The sequence below is a fragment of the Pan paniscus genome, chromosome 12 (genome assembly GCF_029289425.2).
Source record: "Pan paniscus chromosome 12, NHGRI_mPanPan1-v2.0_pri, whole genome shotgun sequence".
NCBI classification, from domain to species: Eukaryota; Metazoa; Chordata; class Mammalia; order Primates; family Hominidae; genus Pan; species Pan paniscus.
This window is the reverse complement of record NC_073261.2, coordinates 117,195,083-117,217,193: the sequence shown is the minus strand read 5'-3', so window position 1 is coordinate 117,217,193 and position 22,111 is coordinate 117,195,083. Positions and strand designations below refer to the sequence as shown.

General features: G+C 44.8%; 1 protein-coding gene across 3 annotated transcripts in view; it reads left to right on the top strand.

Moving 5' to 3' along the window:
- Positions 1–22,111, top strand: part of ASAP2 (ArfGAP with SH3 domain, ankyrin repeat and PH domain 2) — a 199,520-nt gene that overhangs the window by 102,917 nt on the left and 74,492 nt on the right. For 2 of the 3 annotated variants that reach the window (XM_034952586.4, XM_034952582.4), the window contains exons 4-7: positions 9,021–9,095; positions 10,783–10,832; positions 13,631–13,760; positions 18,333–18,418. In XM_034952586.4, the coding sequence (XP_034808477.1) occupies positions 9,021–9,095; positions 10,783–10,832; positions 13,631–13,760; positions 18,333–18,418 (341 nt within the window). The remainder of the gene's footprint in view (positions 1–9,020; positions 9,096–10,782; positions 10,833–13,630; positions 13,761–18,332; positions 18,419–22,111) is intronic. The other variant, XM_055108257.2, reaches the window with a different exon arrangement.

Sequence of the window (22,111 nt, the reverse complement as noted above, 5' to 3'; positions counted from 1 at the left end):
ATAGGAATATCCATGTGTCATAGCATATCAAGTCATACTTTAAATGTGTGTGGTTTATTGTCTGTCCGTGACACTTCAATAAAGCTGCTTAAAACTTTTCAAAAGCCATTTGTCCAAAGTGTTGGTGCCCAATAGAACTGTTTGCGTTGATGGGAATAGTGTGTATCTGCTTTACTGAGTCTAGCAAGTCTCTAGCCACATGTGACTATTGCATTTGAAATGTGGCTAGTGCAACTGAGGAACTCAATTTTTAACTTCATTTAAGTTTAATCAATTTAAATGTGAAGAGGGGCATGTAGCTATTATCTGTCCTGTGGGACATCACAGGTCCAAAGCCCACTTTCCGCTCTTCAGTGCCTGCCTCACACACATGTTGTATGCCGTGGGCTCTGGCTCCTGGAGGTGGCTGGAAGCTTCCAGCACTGGAAGGCTGTTTCACACTCGGATACCCTTGTTAATGCTGCAGCCTCTGCTAAGAATGCTCTTAATTGATACAATGAGGTGTGAGGTCTTTCTACAACTGCCCACCCTTAGACAAGGTGTTGCCTGGCCTGTGCAGAAGGTGAATAGGTGGTTTGCTTTCTCTGAAGCCGTGCTTTTTCCTATTTAACTCTTATGACTGAGCAGCATTTGCTCGAATTAAAATCTCCCCACATTTCAAAGCGTCTTTTCTACCTCTCAAGTTTCTCATAAATTGGGCATATTCAAATAAGTGACATGATGCAGGCAAGCCTCAGGTAAGATCCTTTGGCCATGTTGTATATTACATGATAACAAAATGACTTTTTAAAGGAAAAGCTGATTATCCTCGAAGAGAGTTGGATTCTGTTAAGAGTTTTGGAGGTGAGCCCTGGGAAGACCTGTTATTTTCTAGACCTTTGAGGCTAGAGCTGGAAAGATTCTGCCCAGTGACCTTTGGCTGCTCCTTAAAAATAGCTATGATGTAAGAATCCTGTCTAGCTTCAGGCTTCTAGATGGGATCCCTTTGGGCAAGATCATTTGGCAAAGCAGAATTACTCACTGCCTAAGTCAGAAGGCAGCACTGCAGCTCCCTGGGGTGGGGCTGCACCTCCACACTTTGGCTGGATCAGCAGCTGTTTATCAGTGGCCAGAGAACAGAGAGGGTGACCTGTGAACTGAAGGGTGGGGGAAAGTAGAAAGTGACAGAGCTGCAGGCAAGGAATTTTAAGATCCCCACCACCACCATCCACCCCCACCAAAAAATGAAAAATATTAGGAAGGACATTGTGAAGAGATGGCTGTTTGGCTGGCTCTATTCCCCTGCTCTGTGCCTTCTGGCCTATCTTTGTTTGCTCATCAGCTGTGACATTAGCATAATGATTTTGTTCTTTATATCTAATAGCTCTGTGTGCTGCCTGCCCCACTGACTGAATCATTTTATTTCTACTTGTGAGATCACAGACCTTTGACTACTTACTCACCTTGTCAGACATATCCAAGTGAACTCGGGGGAAAAGCTAAGACAGGAAGTAGGGGTGGGGAAAGGAAGGATTGTTATTTTGAAAGATTGCCTGGGCTGGGTGTGGTGGCTCATGCCTATAGTCCCAGCACTTTGGGAGGCTGAGGTGGGTAGGTTGCTTGAGCCCAGAAGTTTGAGACCAGCGTTGGCAACATGGGGAGACCCTGTCTTGACAAAAAATAAAAATAAAAAAATTAGCCAGGCATGGTGGCTCATGCCTGTGGTCCTAGCTACTCGGGAGGCAGAGGTGGGAGGATCACTGGAGCCCCACTGTGCTCCATCCTGGGTGAGAGACACTCTCTCAAAAAAAAAAAAAAAAGAAAAAAAAGAAGTTTGCCTGCTTGTTGGTCCAAAGTTAATAGCAGTGATTAAGGTTAATAATTTGTATTCAGGTTGCACTCGATGTTTTAAAAAGCCATTTTACATAATATATTTGTTAAAAGTGAGTCAGAACATAAGAGAAAACCCTATGCTTTCTTGGTGCTAAGGAAAATATTCTGGTTGGGTTACCCAGGGATAATGTAATTCTTCCCATAGAGCATGAAAATGTCATTACTCATAAATTGAGACTGGAGCTGCCTGAGCACAAGGGATATGTAATCATCTTCTGGCTGTGGTTTTCGTCCCTCTCGGCCAGAACTTGAGGATGGCTCGTTCGGCTGCGGGCCTGAGGCTGCCGGACACACAGAGGAAGCCCAGAGCCTGCCCACCACTCAGGCTGCAGGGCACACCTGCCGAGAAGGGCGTCTGGCCCCCACGCACTTGTTCTCTGGCCCAGACAGAGACCAGAGTGGCCATGTCCTGGGAAATTCTCCCTGAGCCACAAGGCGTGTGTGCTGTGTGGGTTGCATACACCAAGCATGGAAAGGCAGAGGCAAGCAGGCTGATGTCCAGGAGTCTGCAAGCATTATTAGTGAAGCCATTGATGGGGATTCTATTTATATTTGTGAGATTTTCTTTAAAAAGTAAACACCTTTGTTAAGAAGCATATTTTACGTATTATAAAAATCACCCATTTCAAGTGTACACATCAGTGATTTCCAGTAACTTTACCAAGTGGTGCAACCATCACCTCAAATCCGTTTTAGGACATTTTCTTCTCGCCTTAAGGACCCTCATGTTCTTTTACAGTTAATCCTATCTTCCCCTTTGCTCCAGGCAACCACTGATCTACTTTTCAATCTCTATTATAATAATTTATTTTCTGATTAGAAAAGTAATAGTTTCCTATTTTGGATAATTTAAATAATTCCAAAGAGAAAAACTGTGAATGAAACCAGAATCCCCCTCATTGACCTGGCACCAGGCTTCTCTCTCTCCAGCTGCTGCCTTCTGCTGACTCCTTGACTGCCACGGCTGGCAGGGTCCACACCAGCACTTCGACCACCCTCTATGCCATTCCTTTTGCCCAACCTACCCCTGCCCCCACCTCACGATGCCCCATCTTTTGAAGGTCTGTCTCACATCCACTGCTTAACAGAGATTTCCCTGGTATCCAGGCTAGAAATAATGTTCTCTTCATGGAAGTTCCATGATGTCTCAGTCCTGGCTCCTCTGGTATCTAGGCTAGAAATAATGTGTTTTCCTTGAAGTTCCATGGTGTCTCATTCCTGGCTCTCAGAGTTTCCACTTGGTAGTTTACTTACCTAAACATGGGGCGTGTCTCCCCGTTCACCCGAGGGGAGAGGCTGTCTGAGGACTGAGGTCCTCACTAGCTTGTTTTTGTTTTCTAACTCATCCGTACACCCCCCTCTCCTGCCACCACTGCGGCCACATGTGGCTCCTTTACAGTGCTCATCAGAGCTGTCCTTGCAGCCTGGCCAACGTGGTGAAACCCCGTCTCTACTAATAATACAAAAATTAGCCGGGCATGGCATGGTGGCCTGTGCCTGTAATCCCAGCTACCTGGGAGGCTGAGGCAGAGGAATCACTTGAACCTGGGAGGTGGAGGTTGCAGTGAGCCAAGATCGTGCCACTGCACACCCACCTGGGCAACAGAGTGAAACTGTGTCTTAAAAATAAAAAAAAGCTGCAATTGGTTGTTGAGTGTCTCATTGCCCACTAGGCTGCGGGCCCTGTTCCCAGCATCCAGAGGTCACACTCACTGCTGAAATGAACGAAGAACGAAAGCAAGCCGGCCAAGTGGGTCTGCATGTCCCTGGAGTGTTCACTCTTCTCCACTTGAATGTTTTTGCTGTAGGTCCCAAAGCATAGTTGACCTCTTCTCACCCTAATCTATTATTAACAGCACCTAAGTTCTTATTGGAATTAAATAACGAATAACCTCAAAATAGATGGATAAACCAAATTGTGATGAATTTCTTTTTCTCTGCTGCAGAGAATCTTGTTTTTCCCACTCACTCATGTGTACATTCATGTCTATACTCCCCCTTCATGAAAAACCTAAGATTCTCTTTAGAAATGTGAATTTTAACTTGTGGACACTTTAACTTTCTTCCCCACAACCCACCTTATCACTGGGTGGTTCTGGTGCCTTTGGCTCAGGCTGCCCCCGCCAGCCGCCGGACAGCGACTCTAATCCTCCCCGTAGGCTGCCTTCTTTCTTGCACGTGCCTTGTTCTAGACCGCACAGCGTTGGCTCCCAGCCAGGCAGGGTTCAGGACCAAATTGACCTGCGCCGGTGACTCTGATTGTGGTTTTGTATGATCGTGTAGATGAGTGGGCAGTGAGCATCTCAGGGGTCAGTAACTGGGACAGTTACCCTTCCTTCTTCCCAAGCCCAGGCCAGCTGGCCTGACCACCTAAAACCTAAGTCACTGTTTTCTCACCTTTCATCAATGAGGAGCCATTAGTATCTGTGCAGTGTAAAATATGCTACTATGTGGTGTTCTTAGAATTTTACATTCTTGGTGTGTATGTACATAATTCTTCCTCTGAAAGGGCAGGCGTCGTGTTTCATTTACCTTTGTAAATTTATTTTATTTTATTTTTGAGACAAAGGTCTCGCTCTGTTACCTAGGCTGGAGTGCAGTGGTGTCATCTTGGCTCACTGCAACCTCCGCCTCCTGGGTTCAAGTGATTCTCCTGCCTCAGCCTCCCGAGTAGCTAGGATTACAGGCGTGCGCCACCTCGCCTGGCTCATTTTTGTATTTTTAATAGAGATGGGGTTTTGCCGTGTTGGTCAGGCTGGTCTCGAACTCCTGACCTCAGGTGATCTGACCGCCTCGGCCTCCCAAAGTGCTGGAATTATAGGCATGAGCCACCACACTCAGCCTCCTTTGTAAATTTACCTACTGTTGCTGTCTGCAAAATAGGTGCTCAATAAATCACTTGAATGAATGAATTCACACATGCATTTGCTATATTATGTTTGGTTTAAGGTGTTAATAGAACTAACATTTTATCTGAAGCCCCTGTAGATTCTGTCTTTCACATATTCGATGCTCAAAAAAATATTTCAGTATACTGATTTCTTCCATCAATATTTTTTAAGCCTCTATTTTAGGCCAAGCCCCATGCTAAGAGCTCTGGTAAATATAAAATACAATAAAGGTGGATGCTACCCTTTAGAACTTAGGGTGTGAGATCACTAAGATGAACACAGAGAAGAGCCTGCCAAGTGCCTTAAAACATTTAGAAAAGGGGCTGGGTGTAGTGGCTCATACCTGTAATCCCAGGTCTTTGGGAGGCCGAGGCAGGTGGATCACCTGAGGTCAGGAGTTTGAGACCAGCCTGACCAACATGGTGAAACCCCATCTCTACTAAAAATACAAAAAGCCAGGCATGGTTGTGGGTGCTTGTAATGCCAGCAACTCGGGAGGCTGAGGCGGGAGGATCACTTGAACCTGGGAAGCAGAGGTTGCGGTGAGTCGAGATCACGCCACTGCACTCCAGCCTGGGTGAGACTCCATCTCCAAAAAAAAAGAAAAAAAAATAGAAAAGAAAATATTGGAGGATTTGGGGGAGGGAGGGATCACCTTCTGCTGGGGTTGCTTAGTAGAGAAGGTGGCGTTTGAGTAACTCCTGATGGATGAGAAGGCTTTGAACAGCAGGGATAGGGAAGACGTTTCCGTCGAATAGAACAAATTGAGCACATGCGTAGAATCAGGGAAGGAGAGAGTTCAGTTTGGAGAAATATGAAGATGAAACATGGTAAATAAGGATGGATTGTGGAGAGTGTGAAATGCAGGAATAAGTAGTTTAGTCTTTATTAGGGACAAAACCCCAGACAAGCCTGCCATAGCCCTGAAGCGGGGAGTGGGGCAGGCAGAGACTAGGAAGCGGCAGCAGGGAGCAGGGGAAGCCATAGCCTTAGTCCTGAGAAGGAGCAGTGAGGCCCAGCCGAGGCAGTGGACGTGAGAATGGCATGGAGGGAATGTTGGAGGACGGGTCTGCGTATGTAGGGTTAAGACCTGGAATTTGTTGAGAAGCGTGCCGCACGGCTGGGTGGCAGCAGTGGGGTCAGAGATGACTCTTGGGTGTCAAGCAAGTGAGGAGGGTGGGAGGGAGGGCTTTGTAGGAAGGAAGAGCATTGGAGGAAGGAAGGCTGGCTGCATACTTGGGTACTTGGGGCTGCCTGCAAGTAGAGGGAAATGTGGCCCTGGAGGCGGGAACTGTGACGGGAGTTTCATTCCTGACTCACCTGTCTGGCTGCCAGGACTGTCAATGACAGTGGAAATCTAGGCGTGCTTGCTGTCGTAGGTTACTCATCAGCATGGCCTTCTGTTTGTCCTTGTTCCTTCCAGTCGTTCCTAAGACCGCACCTTAAACTGCGCTTTTCAGCATTTAAAAATTTAATGCTTAAGGCTGATCTTAGCAAGACATAGCTGATGACATTGTACCTTGGAGGAAGGCCAGGTACATGAGAAATGTTGAGTTGTTTAATCCTAGGGCAAAAGTTCCCCAAAAAAGGTTATTTCTGAAATGACAGTCATTAATTGATCATTTATTTGGCAGAATTGGCTGTGGATGCAAACGTTATTATACACCTTACCAGTGTTTTCCAAGTACATTTCTGTTTCTAATGGAAAATTTAGGCCAGGTGTGGTGGCTCATGCCTGTAATCCCAGCACTTTGAGAGGCCGAGGAGGGCAGATTGCTTAAGTCTAGAAGTTCAAGACTAGCCTGAGCAACACAGTGAAACCCTGTCTACAAAAACTACCAAAAAAAAATTAGCCAAGCATGGTGGCCCGTGCCTACAGTCCCAGCTACTCAGGAGGCTAAGGTGGGAGGATCGCCTGAGCTCAAGAAGTTGAGGCTGAAGTGCCCTCCAACCTGGGCGACACAGTGAGACCCTGTTTCAAAAAAAAAAGAAAAAAAAATTAGTACACTGAATGGTGTATAGAAATCGGATGCCATATTGCTTTAAAAGTGGTGCCATTTTATCTTCCTATTTAAGATAATTATACTAAAAATAAAACTTTCCTTTGCTTGATGGTATGCATGAATACATAAGGTCCCAAGTCCCTCTTCTTGTCCTTCTCCTTCTCTGGGCCTGTAATCTAGGAGCCCAGAGTGTCACAGAAGCCACAGGGGCCCAGCAGTGGGAACTGGCCCTTGGGTTGATTCAGGGGAGTGGTCCAAGCCTGGGAAGTGTGAAAGTGGGTTTCGAGCTCGTTTTCCACTTGAGGGAGGGAATCTTTTCAGGCTCAGGGCTCTGAGTCTGTACCTGAAGGCTCTTCCTGACTGAAGTTTCGCATCTTGAGTTGACTCGCATTTGAACTGCTGTCACGGAGACTTGCTTGCTCCTCGTGTACCTGTTGGTTAGGAGGCTTCCATTCCACCCAATTTAATCCATGCGGACAGTGTGTGTCCCCACTCTCCTGCCTTCTTGCTTCAGGGAGAAGAATGGGGGCACCAAGGCTCTTGGCCTTCCTGTTCCCTTTTATCTGCTTTCCCTAGCAACACCCCCCCAACACACATCCCCTCACAATCACACCCTCACTCTCACACCCTCACACCCCCCAGTCACACCCTCTCATGTCCACCCTCATACACTCTCACAACCACACTCACACAACATGCAATCATTCCCAATCACTCACATCCACACTCCACACAACCACACAAAATCACATCCACACACACACAACCACTCATACCCCACGCAATCACTCACATCCACATTCACACACTCACAACCACACAACACACTCACATCCCACTCCATCACACCCACTCACATCCACACTCTCACCACACTCAACACACACCCCACGCAATCACACCCACTCACATCCACACTCACACAATCAACACTCTCACAACCACACTCAAACACCCCGTGCATCACACACAGTCATATCCACACCCTCACACCCTCACAATCACAGCCCCCCACATCCACACACAATCATATCTTCACTCAATCACACACACCCTCACATTCACATTCACCCCCAACTCACATCCACATACACACACCCTCACACACTCACATGCTCCCTCACACACCTACACATACTCACATTCACTCACACAAACCCTCATGTGCATTCACCTTATACTCAAGCAGTCACTCACACCCTTACACACCCACTTACACCCCCACAATCACACCCCACACTCACATCCACACACAATCTGTCACATCCACAATCACGCTCTCACACACCCACACACCCGTACACAATCACATTCATGCACTCACATCCACACTCACATCCTCACACAATCACACCCACACACACACCCATACACACATTTACACACTTACACAATCACTCACAGCCACAATCACACCCTGACACCCTCACACACCCACACACAATCATTCACACTCACACCCACACACAATCACTCACATTCTTACACAATCACACCCTCACACACCCATACACAATCACATTCACACTCACACAATCACATCCTCACACAATCACACCCTCAGTCCCTTAACATGCTCCCTCACACACCTACATGATCACTCATACCCACATTCACTCACATACACCCTCATGTGCATTCACTCTTATACTCAAGCAGTCACACCCTTACACACCCACAACACCCTCAGTCGTACACACTCATTGACACACACTCTCCGTCCCCAACACACACACGTCTTTTCTCATTCGCACCCAGCATTCGCTCGTGTACCTTTGCAGCGGACAGAAGACTCTGCCTTTGTTTCCCCTGCTTGGAGCTTGCTGTGGAGACTGGGGCCTGGGGCCCAGAGCACCAACCCCGGTACAGTCCAGCTTATGGGTGGAGCTGTGATTGAGAGTCAGAAGTGGGGGTTTCCTTTTATTCTAGGCTTTCGACGTAATTCTGTTATTGAATGTTTTGAAATATTTTTTCTTCACTGCAATGATTGTCTCTTTACAAACTTTCTAGCATAACAATATAAGATTGTTACTGTGAAATATATACAGACCTAGACTTTTCATTAGTCCTCTATTCGTTTGTAAGATGAAATTGTTACAAAGAATGTATGACTGAATAAGGCACAGTACATGTACCGGCCAGGTTTTAGGTGGAGGTGAATCATTATCAAATGTTCTCTCTAATGTCCTTGCTGTCCTTACCTTAGATTCACAAGGAAGCTGAATAAGAATCTCCTTTTGTTTTTGTTTTTTAGATTCAGAATATGAACAACATAATCTCCTTCCCTTTGGACAGTTTGCTGAAGGGGGACCTGAAAGGAGTGAAAGGGGTATGACATTGACACTGTGACACCGGGGGCAGCTTTTAGACCATGTAGAGTCACAGTAGCTTGGCCTGCCGGGCAGCAGCCACGCCAGTACGTTCTCATTGGGATGACAGGATGGCTCTTTTATCTCAGCTTCCTCTAATTTGCCATCTTAGGACCACCTTTCAGCCAAAAAGGTGGTGACTTCTGGCCTTTCTGGCCGTCCTGTTGGCACAACAACGTTGGTGAGGGCAGGAGACTGGGAAGGGAAAGAAAACGGCTATTTTGGAAAAAGTAAAGAGTTTCAGTCTCTCCAGGGAGCAGGGAAACCTGTGGGAGGAGTCGGGCTTTCTAGCTGGCACGTTGCCCATTTAGCACTGGAAAAGGATCCTAGCAAGGGTGTATTTTCCTGCTGGGAAGGTCGCAGTCGTCAGGCATGAGCCAACTTTGTCTCTCTGTCCTTCAGAGGATGTTGGCTGTTTAGGACATGCCTAGCCACCATAAGCACGCAGGCCGGGAGCTGTTTAAGGGGGCAGCAGACGGGGCTGGAGGGGTGTTTGCTCATGAGCACGCAGGCCAGGAGCTGTTTCGGGGGCCGCGGACAGGGCTAGAGGCGCGTTTGCCAGGCAGCACGCTGCCCCTGCGCATCGCCAGCCCTGACAGACGTGCACCACGGAAGGGACGTGATTGTGGCTGCCTTCTCGGGAGACTCAAATTCTTTGGATCTGCACACAATTCCTGGGTCCCATCGGGGATGACTGGAAACCCAGTCTGACCCATCTCCAGGACCTCTACAGAGGCCTCTCAGGGTCTCCTTCACAGAGTGTGCCCGGAGAGAGCTGTTCAGACACATTCCCCATCGAGCCTTCAGGGGCTTGGAGAAAGGTCAGCGGAGTTAGCCCAACTCACGGGCGGGAAGGCATCCCAGGCAGAGGAAAGGCGCAGGTGCGCACAGGGAGCAGGGCTCAGTGCTGCATGTCAGGCTGCCAGGGCGCAGGAGGAGCCAGTTCGTGCAGGGACTTGTGTGCCAGGTTGTGGCACTTGGGCCTTACCTGAGGCCATTGAAAAGCCAAAAAGTAGTCAACAGCAACAACAAAAAGATTTCTGTCTCCCTGAAGAACCCCTTTGAAGGGAGCATAAATAGGTGAGGACCATTCAATAGAATTTCCAGTGGCTCAGTAGTTTTTGAGGCAGGCTTTACCAGAGTGTGTGAAGGCCTGAATTGCACACGGAAGAGCAGTAAGAGACCCTAGGAGGATGTGGTGGCCTTTCTATTCCTGTCGTTGGGCTTAAAGCAGGGTTAGATGTGATGAGATTCATCTATCAATTAGAGTTCCTTTCTTTTAGAGAGACATCCTGAAGTATTTGCAGATGAAAGGTTGTCTTTCAGGATTTACTTTCAGATTAGGCCCAGGGCAGGGAGTAGGGCACAGGTGACACAAGGTGGCCCAGGAGTGTCATAACTGGGTGGCAGCACCTTGCTTTTGTGTACATTTAGTATATTCTATATTATTTTAAGAGAAAGAAAGGAAATGCCACCACTGGTCTACTTAAAAGCATGTACTCTTGGTTCTTTATTTTTCGTGGGATTACATACGTCATTTATTGCAGAAATTAATGCTCCTTTCAGGGCTAGTACAGGGATAAGTAAGTTTATCTTGCACAGAAGTGAATGATTAGTCTTGCCTAATTTATTATTCTTTGTTTACAGGATCTGAAAAAGCCTTTTGATAAAGCTTGGAAGGACTATGAAACAAAAATGTGAGTGTTCTCGTTTTTAAAATTACGTATAGGTAATTTGGGATTTCAAATTTAAACCAACCTCGTATTGCTTAAAGGGATTGTCCAAATAAACCTTAATCCAGAAAAGAATTTTTATCAGCCATGTTGCTGTGGTTCATTTTGATGACAGATGTGTTTGGTGATGCTGTCTTCTTCTTCTAATCTGTTTTCTCCTGTTCCTTTGTCTAAGATGTCATAGTGGTTATAGGATGTTATTTTCAGGAAAGTTCACTGAGGGAAGTTAAGACCAATTTCTCTTAGGAGGTATTTCTTTCTGTTTTTGTTTTTAAACACTTTGTCCATTCCGTTACTGTTTTTGATAGCAGGGCAGTTTTCAGACTTCATCTTCCTGGTGATTTGTGAAAGCTACTTAGCTTTGTATCTGTGTTTCTCTGAAATACCAGTTCCCTTGGTTTTAGAAAGAGGGTTCAATACCTGTCTCCTTCAGATTCATCTGCCAAAAAATAACCTGAAGAATGCAGAATTGATTCTTGGATGTGAACTACGGTTTCTACAAGAAGTAGAATTGGTTTCCTGACCCGAAGTCAACCAATAGACAAGACTCTGTTGGTTGACTTCAGGCAGTTGTAACTTCCCCAATCACAGTTTCTCATCCCTAGAGTAGAGAGAGTCGAGCTACAGGGAATTGATCAAGCAAGTAATTATGGGGGGAATAATGGCTTCAATTATTTTAAATACTGGAAAGATATGAAATGTGGTGTTTACTTTGTAATCTCTGTGTCTTGGAGTGCTCTGAATGGAAATAGAAACTTCCATATGAAGCTATCTGTTAAACTAAAAGGTGTTATGAGGAAGTCATTTCAAATCTAAGTACAAGTATTTCATTAGATTGTTTAAAAAAAAATAGCTCAGGATATCTTTCCAGTGGTGAAGGATCACAAAGCTCAAATCAGTGAGCCCCACACCTTTGATACTCCTTCTATCCATGGGAATCTTACATTTCCATACCCGAGGTTGCTTGGCCCCGAGTTCTGGAGTTTCATTGATGGTGTACATTCATTCAGAAGCACAGGCAGAGTGTTGACTAGAGAACCCCGCAGGTCCATTCAGCCCAGGGAGGCCCCCACCCAGGATCCCTGGTCCGTCAGCATCCTTTATTTGTGTGCCAGTTGGGTGAAATAAATGGGAAGGGACCAGCGGATTCCTGCGTTGCAGAGGGAAAACCAAGAGTCAGTGGTTTCTGTTGGTCAGCCAGTAAGAGTAATTGAGCCAGGCCAGGAAGCAGCTTTCCCACTTCACTCAGCCTGACTTGCTGCCCCTCTCTGTGGCTGATAGGAAATGGTCCTGTGTGTGACTAGACCAAGGGCAGAAAGGGCTTTCTGAAGAAGAGTGCCTGAGAGGGTCATCTGGTTCTGAAAAGAAAAGGTTTGGAAGAAGGATAACATCAAATTCTGTAAAATCGAGACACACATGGGTAGGATGGGGACAGAATTCCTCACAAAACCCCAGAATTTAGGAGGAGGGAGCAGCACCCTTTAAACTTGAAGTAATTGTAGGATAAATAAAGGAAGTAATTCTTTATTAATGTGGGAGATTCATTTATCCCAAGAGGTTTTGTGATATGTAACAACCATAATAGGTTTTAGATGTCTTTAAAATTCCTGGGCAATAGTCCCATACCTGATTATTAAGAGAAATGACCAGTGTCTGGACGGTCTCTTGCCTGTGAAGGAGTGTCAGGGACACCTTGGAGTTGTATAATTCTAGTCCCAGGGACCCTCCAGTCACACTCCTTCCCAGATGCATAAACCCATTAAACAACAACATCCCTCCCAAAGGGTCTCCTGTGTGTTTATTTTTCACTCATTCACTCCTTCAAATTATTGAGAACCTACACAGTGCAGGACACACAGAGAAATCACATTTCTTGCCTCTTCTTAAACACTCTAGTCCTCCTTGCCCTAATGACAGGGAGCCCTCTGGAACCCTGAGTAGCCCATTTCATCACTGGATGCCTTTGAAAGAACATGCTACTTGGGTCTTCTGGTGTCTACGTCAGGCTCTACAGAAAGAGCTGCTTCCCTTGTCTTCATGGCAGCCCTTTCTGTTTTTTGAGTGCTTTCTGTTGGTTTTGTTTAGTCTCCTTTTCTCCAGAATAAAAACTCACGGCTATTTCAAGCCCACCTTAGCAGACATGATTTTGTGGCTCTTTTTTTACCCTGGTGGCTCTTCTTTGGATGTGCTCATTGGTCAGTTTTTACCCTGAACTGCACACTCGACATTTAGGTAATACAGGTTAGGCACGAGATGAATGTAGAAAAGATAATTAAGCCAACAGCATGGAAAGGTGGTTGGTCGTCTTCTACAATGATGAGCGGTGTTGTAGGTCAAGGCAGAGAGCTGGCCTGGCTTCACTGAGTGAGGAGGTGATGACAGAGACTAGGGAGGAAGTCCAGGAAGAGAAACAGTGGGTAGGGAAGAGTCAGACGGTGCCCTTGGGTTACTAGAGGGCAGGCAGGCTCTGAATGCTGATGCCAAAGGAGCCCTCCAAGCCCTGTGCAGACTTCCTACCTCCTCTGACCCATACCTGACTCAAAGCAGGTGCCTAGGAAATACTTGTTGAGTAAGTGGGAAGACCCGGTTTGACATCTTCATGAGGACACCCATTTTCCTTTTGAGGGAGTTGAGAGGCTGCCTGTGCTGAAACGTGTGGTGAGCGTTGGTCTTGCCAGGCTGGGTACTGGGATTGCTTCAAGGCTGTCCCGTTGAGTTCCGTGCCAACAGGCATCTTGATTTATCCTTGCTTTCACACGTAGAACCAAGATAGAAAAGGAGAAAAAGGAACACGCCAAGCTCCATGGGATGATTCGGACTGAAATAAGCGGAGCGGAAATTGCCGAAGAGATGGAAAAGGAGAGGCGCTTCTTCCAGCTACAGATGTGCGAGGTAAGGCGGTGGTGAAGGCAGGTCCTACAGCCCAGGCTGTGCCGGCTCTGCCCTCACCTGTGGGAGCGTCTCACCGGTACCAGCGGCTTCAGAGAAAACACCACATGCATTAGTGGACTCCCTTTGCCCCTGTGTTGACATTTCTTTTACTAGGGAAGCGTTAGCCTCCTGGAGGGTAGAATTAGGTTACTTTAACACCAACATTTTCTTAAAAGTAGAGAAAAACCACTAAATGTCTAGAACGTTCTTTCTGGCCTCACATACGTACTCTTGCTAAAATATTTATTCCTTGGGTGTATTTAAATGAGATCTCTGAGTTCCCTTGTACCAATGGAGTCAGTGACTGGCTTGTGGGAGGGTGAGAAGTCAGCTGAAAACAACATACAGCGATGACAGACCATGGCCTGTGTCAGTGTCTGTGAGTGGATGGGAAGTCCAGTCACCTGTTTTGACTTCCTGCTAGACCTCACCTGCTCAGGCGGGGGCACTCATCTAGCCCAAAGGCCCAGGTGGCCTGGGGAGCACCTCTCTGCTCCACTCCATCCCACCCGCAGCCTCAGCCCTTCCCTTAGTGAGGGGGAGACAGCAGGATGGACACTCTCAGAGCATTTCTCTGAGATCAGAGACCATGGATTATGAAGGCCTTTGCTCACAGATTTTTTTGTGTGTGCCTTGCTTGCCAGGTACATGTATACAAATGGCACATGGAAACAGCTGCCACCTCTGCCTGGGGTTGATTCCTCCTGGCAGTGCCAGCGAAGCTCCCTTGCACTGGATGGTATTTGTTTCCCTCTCATAGCGGTGCAAACTTAGGTTTCAAATGTACAAAATGCATGGGTGATGTTTGTGACAGGCACTGAAACTGGCATTGGCCAGCTCTTAATTCCCTCTGAGCAATCAACAACAAAGCTAATCCAGAAGGCACTTTCTGATTTTGGAATGTATGTTTGTTAATTGTAGCAGGAGCTTAACCCTTATAAATACATATATCTTAGAAATGTATTTAAATGAGTTTTTATTCCCAGAGCAGACTCTTAAGTGATCAGCAGAGAAGAATCAGTCCCAGGAATCAGGGTGGCAGTTGAAAGTTAAGTCCATTTTGTCTAATGTTAGAATATCTTCTTATCTTAGCCTGTTTTCTGTTGCTATAACTGAATACCTGAGAATGGGTAATTTATAAAGAAAAGAAGTTTCCCAGTTCTGGAGGCTGCCAAGTCCAAGGTTGAGGGGCTGCATCTGGTCAGGACCTTCTTGCTGGTGGGCACTCTGCAGAGTCCTAAGTCAGTGCAGGACATCACATGGTGGGGGCCTCACAAGAGACAGCCAAACTGGCTTTTTAATAGCAGACCCACTCTTCTGATAATTGTACCACTCCCTCAGTAATCCATGAATGGATTAATCCACTCATGCAGTCACCTCCCAAAGGTTCTACCACTCAACACTGCTGCATTGGGGACCAAGTTTCCAACATGTGAACTTTTAGGGGACACATTGAAACCATATCACCACTCCAGCTCTTTTGGTTACTATTTGCACCCTTTTACATTCAACCTGTGAATCTGAAGTGTATCACTTATAGATAATATATATAGCTGGATCATGTTTTTCTTATGAGTTTGACAATCTCTGCCTTTCGATTGGATTGTTTAATCCATTAACGTTGAATGTTACTATTGATATGATTGGATTTACTTCTGTTATTTTACTTTTTTTTATGTCTGTCTCGTGTCTTTTGCTCCTTGATTCCTCCTTTACCGCCTTGTTTTTCATTGAGAGAATGTTTAGAGATATTCACTAGATGAAAAACAAGCAAATATTTTTAAATATTCACTTGGTGAAATGAATTCTCAAGATAAAGCCTTTAATTAAACTTAAAGGGTTCTTATAGACAGGAGAATGGATGTTTTTATACACATTTTTTTGTAAACACATATCGTGTAGTATAAGAGGTTGCATTCTCAAAAGAAAAACACATATCATGTATAATACCACCTTCCTGGCCTACCTCATAGAGTGGCAGAGAAATCAGCGAGACAGCATGAGACAGGGACTAGGAAACTGCTGTGTGTTATACAAGCACAAAGTATTGGTTTTTTTTTTTTTTTTTTCCTCAATCCTCCTTCTGTAAGGGTATTGTTTCTAATTAAGTACTGTAGTAGTATTTTTACAAACAATCAGGGTGAAATTAAGTAGTAGTGTTTTACAAAGAATGAATTTGGAAAGGGGTGTTTGTGTTCAGGTCATGCTCTTTTTGGTTAGTAAAGTAGATATCGATTTACCTAAACACTTTAAGACTACTTAAAATGCTTACTGAATTTTGACATTCAAATAGTACGTGAAGGTCATAGCCATGACTTGAGGAGTAATTGGTTCCCCACTTGGCTCTGTCGTTGCTTCCTGTGGTGTGCACCTTGCACTGGTTACTTCTTCTCTTCTGTATCCAGGTGAATTGATCCTGTGAACTGACTAAGTCATTTATTTTAATGGAAATACACTGTGTAGATGATGCCTCTAAGTCATAGACTTGAGCCATCTTTTGAGCAGTCCTCAGGTAGTGCTGGGTCCTGGCTCTGCAGAGCTGGCACTTGGAAGGGTCAGGCACTAATGTTTCACAGTTGAGTGAGAGCTGTACTATATGCATGCATAAAAGCAGAGGTGGGCTTATCTAACAGTAAACTCACAGTTTTCACAGGAGAAGACATCTGATGAAGAGTGTAGAAGTTGGCCAGATAGTCATGGGCCGTGAAGGCCTTTCTTTCCATGGGTGAGAAAGATCATTTGAAACACAGTTCCTTGGAATCCAACTCTGAAGTGAATTAGATTGCCTGCATTAAAATCATGTTAAAAGGCCGGGCAGGGTGGCTCACACCTGCAATCCCAGCACTTTGGGAGGCTGAGGTGGGAGGATTCCTTGAGCCCAGGAGTTCAAGACCAGTCTGGGCAACATGGTGAGACCTTGTCTCTACAAAAAACAAAAACAAACAAACAAACAAACATGACTTTAAAATTATTTGACTGTTTCCCCAAACTGAAGTTCTCAAGCTTTAAGTGCTTGCTGTTGTTTAGGTGTTTAAAATTTGAGTTGCCCAGGATCTAATGCAGAAGAGTGGCTTTCAGGCTTTTATTTTAAAGCTATGGAGCCCTTTCTTCAAAATTCATTTAATAAAGAAATTCAGTATGTCAAATAGGTAGTACAGACCTTCTGTGAGCGGAGAAGGCGTGAGAGATCCTCTGTTGCTGATTGTAAAAATAGTATATACTTTTTAAGAAAATTGGTTAATATAAGAAAATATATATAAAAGGAATTAAAAATCGCCCCCAAATTTTACTTATCCAAAGATAACCACTTTGACATTTAACTAAACATCTTTATATGTCCCTATGTATACATTAAAAAAAAATCGTATAAGTAGATCTTTCTCTGCTGATGCTTTATAACCTATTTTCACTCTCTAGTATGTTGATGTCCATGTCAGAAATTTTGGGTTTTATTGGCTTAGTGGCTGCACAGTATTTTCTGTATGGATGCACCATATGTTAATTTCCCACTCATTAGGTTTGGACTGTTGCCATTGTTTACTTTTATAAACAGGATAGCAGTGTATCTTCTTTTCTGTTCATCTTTGTAAACTTTTGTGGTTATCTTCTTAGAATAAATTCCTGGGAGTAGAATTTCTAGGTCAAAATGTACATACGTTTAAAAATTTGATACATTACCAAATATTTAATATCAAAAAGAAAGAGGGAAAGAAGGACCTATAGGTGGTTGTTACAGGCAGAAGGACAATTTGTAGCTTACAGTTTCACAGCGGCTTTCCACCTTCTCCTTGGGCTGCAGAGAGACCTCAGCCAGCAACTGAACTTGGGTACCCCTACCCCACCCCCGCCCATCCTTTACAGCTGAGAGCCAGGGCATGAATCAGCAGCTTTTCCAGGGGACATTCCATTTCAGAGATCATCTCCTGACAGCGGAGGGGATGGGGACTCATGAAGTCCTTCTATTTCCTGACACTGGTTTTGTAGCTCCCTGAGGCTTTCTGATACCTTCGTGGTCACTAATGAATTCTCCAAGTTAAGAATAGCTTTAATTCATTTCAATTAAACTTTGTTTTTTTCCAACAATCACATTATTTTACTTGTAAGGGAAATGTCTCAGGACGAGAGACATGATGCCAAGCATCTCAGCTACAATACGTTAGCGGTTATTGTTCCTAAAGTAAGGGACCTTGGGCAGGAGTATGTTTGAGATGGTTAGAAATCCCATTTATTTGAACCATCCATAGTCTTCCATGCAGCTAGAGTGAAGATTTCTCCTAGCAGGCCAAGATAGACTGTCTTATTATTAGGAGTTTTTGGCACTTCAATATTTAATTATCTGACCGTCAGATAATTCATATGGCCCCAAAATAAAGAAACGGTTATGGAATCCAGGCGATACTAAGTGTCGATCATGCGCTCTACGCATTGTAAAAGATGCCAAAGAAGTAGAAGAAATCATCTCAGTCCTCAGAAGCTCCTTTTAAACTCGTATTCTGCTTACTTCCGTGACATTTCCTTTTCATTTTTCAACAGTATCTGCTGAAGGTCAACGAAATCAAGATTAAAAAGGGAGTAGATTTACTTCAGAATCTGATCAAATATTTTCATGCCCAATGCAAGTAAGTTCTTCTCTGTTATGTTATCTTAAATGTTTGTTCATGTGTGGCAACTTCTGGTAGATCTATAGATAGCTCATAGGAAATAAACACCACTTAGAAGTCTATAGTGAAGGGAATGAGGTGCTGACTCATGCGACAACACGGGTAAACATTGAGAACACGTTCAGTGAAGGAAGCCAGACACAAGAGGCCATGTACTGTATGATCCCATTTATTTGGAAGGTCAGGAATAAGTACATCCACGGAGACAGAAAGCAGGTGAGTGATTGCCTCAGCTTGGAAGAAGAAGGAAATGGGAAATGGCTGCTAACGGGTATAGGGTTTCTTTGTGGGATATTGAAAATATTCCGGAAGTGAGTGCTAATGATTGCACAACTTTGTGAATTTACTAAAAATCACTTTAAAAGGATGAATTTTATGGCTTTATGGCTTAGGGGTTATATCTTAATTAAAAATAAAAGCATATATACAACATAAAAAATCTGTAGTAATTGCCAGATATATTTATTTTTGGCTCTTTTTGTAGAGGGACAAACTCATTTGACCTATTCCGCAACTCTCAGATGTTTGTTAAAAGAGAAATGATACGATGTTAATGCAGTGTTTTAAAATAAGAAAACACTTTTATATATTATCCTGTGGAGCCAATGACTGTGATGAGCAAAGGAAGATGTTAGTAGAGGAGAAGGAGAGGATTCCACATGCAGGGGCTGCTCAAGTACTCAGCTTTGCCATCTATGTCAGTACTTCAGTCTGACCCACGTCTCTGACCTGGCTTCTGCTCCTCGACCCCCAGTCACTGATATAGACAGGCCTCTGGCTCCTTCACTCACCCACCCAACACACTTTTATTGAGCACATGTCAGGTGCTGGACCAGAGGCGAGAGACACAGTGATGTACAGTGCTGGCATAGTTCCTGCTCAAAGAGTCAAGTAGGGAAGTTAGACCGAAAGAGACAAATTTCTAATTAGATGTTTACAAAATTGTTTTAAAGTATAGGAATCTAAGAAAGAATATAATACAGGGACCTGATTTAGATAAAGATTTAGGGTAGAGTTTTTTGTTTTTTGTTTTTCTATTTTGTTCCCTGATACAGTCTCCAACAGCCAGCACACAGTGCCCGGAACACAGTAGGTACTCGGCTGTTTCTTGAATGAGCTGCAGGCCTCTCTGAGGAGACATGGATCTGAGATCTAAAGTATGAGTAGGAGCCGGCAGATAAGGAGTGGGGGAAGAACATTCCAGGCAGGGTCTAGGTCTTAAGGCAGGAAAAAGGCCAAGGTGACATAAGCTCAGTGAAAAAGGAGAGTGGCGTGAAACGAAACTGCATGGAAAAGCCTTAGGGATGTGGATGGCCCCAGACATCTTGCAAAAGTTTTTAGATTTTATCCCAAATATGTTGGGAAGCTCTTGAAGAAATTGAAGCAGAGGATCATTTGTATGCACTCCTGTGATCTGCCAGGCGCTATTAGGGGTTTTGGTGATGCAGTAAGGAGGAAAACAAAGTTCTTGCCTTCACGGACCGTGGGGTCTCATGGGGGAGGCAAGTAGGAAACACAAGCCAATATTTAACTGAGTTTATGAAAAGGCAAAACAGTGATGGGGAGAGAGACAGTGGTGTTGGTTAGAAGCAGCTTCAGGAAGCTTCTCGGCTGTAACAAGATTACTCTGTGTGTTGTGGAGAAGGAACCAAACAGGACAAGGGTGGATGTGGGCAATTGCTTGTGTACACAGCTCCTGTCCCTGTGCAGCCCAGAGATGACGATGGCCCAGCTGGCTTCGTGACAGCGGGAGTGGAAGGTGTGGACGGACAAGAAATCTTTTCCTTGTGGAATTGCCATGCCTGTCTGCTTACCTTCCCAGAGCAGGCTGTGCCACCAGCAGCCTACCTTTGTACAGAATTGTTTCTTTTCCTAGAAGGCCTCTTTCCTTTGTGCCCTCCCTGTCTTCTGTTCCTCCTAGGACCCAGCTTATGGATCATTCCTGCTTTGCGATGCTTCTTCCTTTTGGAATTCCTTTTCTTCCTCCTGTGTTGCCGCCACACCGTCTGCTTGTCTCCATGATGACATCTTCCTTGTGTCTCTGTGCCACTGAACTATACGCTCTTAAGGAAGGGGCCATGCCATTTATTTGTTTTATATCTACAGTGTGTGGCACATTTACCTGGCACGTATTTGCAGCAGTGAATTGCACTGTGGAATTGAACTGAGCTCTGCTTTGGAATTCTTAATACAGCTTTGATGATGTTGCATTTCTAAAGCACTTGAGGTCAGGCGGCAAAGGAGGATGTGCTGAGTGGTTCATCCAAAGTTAAAAGAGAGCTTCAGCCATTTAAAAAAAAGAAGAGTGAAATCATGTCTTTTGCAGCAATAGGGACAGAACTGAAAGTCATTATCTTAAGTGAAACAAGCCAGCCGCAGAAAGACAAATATCGCATGTTCTCACTCCTAAGTGGGTGCTGAGAAAGGCATACCCATGGATGTAGAGAGTAGAGTGACAGCAGAGTCTCAGGAGGGTGAAGGGAGTGGGGATGATGAGAAATTATTAATACTTAGTAGGTACAATGTATGTTATTCTGGTGATGGATACCCTAAAAGCCCTAAGTTGACCACCAGGCCTATAACAAAACTGCACTTGTACCCCATGAATTTATATTAAAAAATTTAAAAAGAGAGCTCATCTCTACTTGGTGGAAAAGACCTTGCAATTATATAGTTTTCAAGATGAATTATTTTATGGAGACTCAAAATTCTTACTTTGTGATGAGCATGCAAATTACTTCTTCAGTTCTTATGTCAGGCAATTTAGGAAGTGGGTCGCTTCCTTGCTGATATTTTATTTTTAAGAAGAAGCTATTCTGGGATTTCCTTCCCCCGCCCCTTTATTTTGCCCAAACCAATCAGCTGGGTAGCAACAGACCACTTGTGGAAAAGTGAAGTAGTTGGCCTTTTATGGACATGATCTCAGTAACCTTTAAAAATATGAATCTTCCATTACTTCGTTTTTGGATATGAGAGAGAGTGTGTACGCTGCCTGCTCTTCAAATCAGTCAGGCAGCTTTGACTTTCTCAATTCACATTCTGGAGGGTACAACGTGGAGCTCGAGCAACTCAGCTGCAGAGTAAGAGCTCGCAGCCGTGGGTGTTTCCACGTGTGGGAGCGCCTCTCATTCCCCCATCACACACGCCCAGTTTCCGCTTCTCGCCCCCAAGGGCACAGCTTTGCCTGCTGGGCACACGCGGGCCTCTGCACCCTGTGCTCCGCCAGGGTGAAGAGGCCACTGTGTAAACCAGATTCCAGGGCTCAGGTTTGGCTGTTGACCCTTGGAACTACGTAGATATGCGTTATTTTGCTTTTTCTTCTCACTTTAAGTGTTCTTAAAGAATACTTCGTGTTCTTTTATTTTTATTTCATTTAAGGAAGGAATTTTCATCTCTACCTCTTTCCTGGAATATCTTGAAAACTTGTCTTATTAGTCTTTGCTCCTGAACATTGAAGATCCTGTACTCTAGCGGAATCTAGAAGTAGGGCATTATAACATTATAAAATAAAGACAGCCATGGTTTGGCAAGGCACGGTGGCTCATGCCTGAAATCCCAGCACTTTGGGAGGCCAAGGGGGGGCGGATCACCTGAGGTCAGGAGTTCAAGACCAGCCTGGCCAACATGGTGAAACCTGGTCTCTACTAAAAA